At 33.0% G+C, this 2,715-nt stretch overlaps 1 protein-coding gene across 1 annotated transcript; it reads left to right on the forward strand.

Annotated features, from left to right (window-relative positions):
- The first annotated feature begins 1,153 nt into the window (after positions 1 to 1,153).
- On the forward strand, positions 1,154 to 2,357 carry LOC139092932 (uroporphyrinogen-III synthase-like). Its single transcript, XM_070643506.1, has 2 exons — positions 1,154 to 1,182; positions 1,250 to 2,357. Exon 2 carries the CDS (start codon positions 1,261 to 1,263, stop codon positions 2,020 to 2,022), a length of 762 nt encoding a protein of 253 aa, XP_070499607.1. The 5' UTR covers positions 1,154 to 1,182; positions 1,250 to 1,260; the 3' UTR covers positions 2,023 to 2,357.
- Positions 2,358 to 2,715: the final 358 nt, after the last annotated feature.

Consider the following 2,715-nt stretch of genomic DNA (forward strand, 5'->3'; position numbering starts at 1 on the left):
GGTAAGATCTATTTCTATGTGGAATAGCAAGAAATGAGTGACAATATTCAACCCTCTTAAAATACATTTTCAGCTTTTCCTTTTCTCTTTTCTCAATTTTTTTTATGTCTAAGGATAAGTTGCCTTCTGCTAAAAGTTTCCTTCATCACGCTTCAGATGAGCTTTTCCTTCACCTTTTCCTTCTTTTTCATTTATAGCTTTCTTCCGCTTATTTTATGGTGTACATGTGTGTGCTGGAATGCATTTGAGGATTTCCACGTTTTTTATATTTGAATGAGGCTGTGAATATATATTTTGAGGATAGTATTGAGGGACTTAAATGAAGGTTTGAGTTTCTTGAAGATTTATTGGGAATTCAATTTTAGCTAGAACATTTAACTTTAGTGTCTTTGTTAAACCAGTGATGGACAACCAGTGTGCTGAAAAAAAATCTTGAAAATGCTATGAATCGTATGCCGTTTGCGGTTTTGGTCCAGGTGTACCCCTCCAAAAAAAGTTTGCGCACCACTTTGGTCGACAAATTCTTAAAGGAGTCAGCCATCTATCGGAAGTCAGGGTTTATTAAGCAAGTGATGTTCCTTGAGAAGTAGTATATGGTGTATTAATAATTTAATACTTTGGTCTCTTCCTTACTTACTTACTTAATTACTAAGCTGAAGCTGGCTCTATATTGCTGGCTTCCTTCTGTCAATCACCAATACTAAGTGCATCAATGTCTCTATTAATTATGGATTTCAATCCCGGGACAAAATCTCAATTGTGCTGAAGCTTCTCCAATTTGAAGGTTGCGGGACCAAAAATCTTCTATCCAAATATTAAGTCCCTATATTGATTTCCCAACTATCAATAGCTTCCTTTTAATAGTTCTTTGGTCATCCACGACTTCATTTATCTAAAAGTAGCGGAGAGGAGATGGTTGACATCATTTGTGAACGATTCCTGCTAAAGCATGTTTATTGCTTGACAATTCCTAAAAAGATTCAGAACTGTCAATTCCTTCAATTCAATCTTGAATTCTATTTAGTTCACAAAACCATAGAAAAAAATAACGGTCAACTTTGAAAAAATTCAAAAGTTTCTTCATTTTTCGAAAAAGCTAAGTCCAATGCAACTTACGCGTGCGTATTATGTTGATTTTTCGAAAACTCACAACATTTCGAAGATTATTTCAAATTAAATCAAGTAAACATTTCTTTATTTTTATCAACAAATTAAAATTAAATTCTTAAATGATTTTCATTAATTGCAGTTAATTTAGAAATGTCAAAAGTGGTTCTGTTCAAGTCAGAAAGTGACGGACCTGATAAGTTTGTCGAAGAACTTCAAAAACATAATTTTAGTGTACAATCAATAACATCAATAGACTTTAATTTTAAAAATTTAGAGCTATTAAGTGATAAACTGACTAAATTAGATGACTATGAAGGCATAGTCTTTACAAGTCCACGATCAATAATTGCCACGCAAAAATCAACTGATAATAAAATCATCGAAAAGTGGAATGATAAGGATTTTAATTATACAGTCGGTGAGAGTACCGGAAAGCTTGCAATTGACTTACTTAATTTATCAACAAAAGGTCAAGAAGCTGGAAATGCTTTAAAGTTATCCGCAATAATTATTGATGATTTTACCGCTCAAAAAGCATCACGACCTTTACTATTTCCCTGTGGCAATTTAAAACAAGACATTCTCGGCAAGAATCTCAGTGAACATTCGATTAAACTTGATGCCGTTGAAGTCTATGACACAATACCGCATCCAAATTTAGATGAGCGTGTGAGAGAATTAAAAGTCGAAGATTCTCAATTTTTTGTATTTTTTAGTCCATCATCGATTAAATTCTCACTTCCATTTATTAATAAGCATCAATTAGACCATGCAAAAATCAAGTTTATTGCTATTGGACCATCCACAAGGAAGTGTCTCTTGGATAATAATTTAACATGTTACGGAATGTGTGAGAAGCCATCACCAGAGAGTTTATTGAACGTTCTACTTCGCAATGATGATGAATCTTAACTAGTTGCAGCTTTAGGTATTGAGTAGGCTGGAACTGCTTTTCTCTTCTGTTTATTATTGTTATTACTGCGTATTTGCAGTGGGAATTTGATGATTTTAATTTGTCTCGTTGTCTTGGATATTGTTGTGATTAAAGCCATTTGTTATGATTGTATGGTTGCTATGGCTGATTGTGACGTCATACTTGTTATGAAGATGATTGCTAGATTTTGTAAAAATTTTGAATTTTGTAATTTTTATATAAATAATATTTGCTGATTATTGGAACCAAATTGGAATTTATTGATATTAATTCTTAGAATTGTTAAAACTTATGTGATGCTACCTCAAATAAATATTTTCTGCTGATGATCCTGTAAAGATGATTTTTTAATGATTTAAATAACGTTTTGCATATTATGAAACATTTCAGGTTTTCAGGTAGAACAATCTAGCTCAGTGGTGGACAACCTTTTATTTTCGCGGCTCAATTTGGTGGTAAGCATCGATCAAAGCAGAACACGGCTTACGGTTCATGGCATTTTTAAAATTTTTTAGTATCACACAAGAGAAGGCACACAGGTTGTCTACCACTGACCTAACTTGAGCATTACAATGCGGCAAATTGCTCTTTTTCATAGTAAAATTGAGTCGAAATCAGTTGTAATAGCAGTGCAAACCAAGGGGGAGGAACTTACATTTTTTTCATGTAAA

This window comes from Chironomus tepperi, unplaced genomic scaffold (genome assembly GCF_022539635.2).
Source record: "Chironomus tepperi strain 1889 unplaced genomic scaffold, CSIRO-AGI_Ctep_v1 contig_315, whole genome shotgun sequence".
In the NCBI taxonomy this organism is placed as follows: domain Eukaryota; kingdom Metazoa; phylum Arthropoda; class Insecta; order Diptera; family Chironomidae; genus Chironomus; species Chironomus tepperi.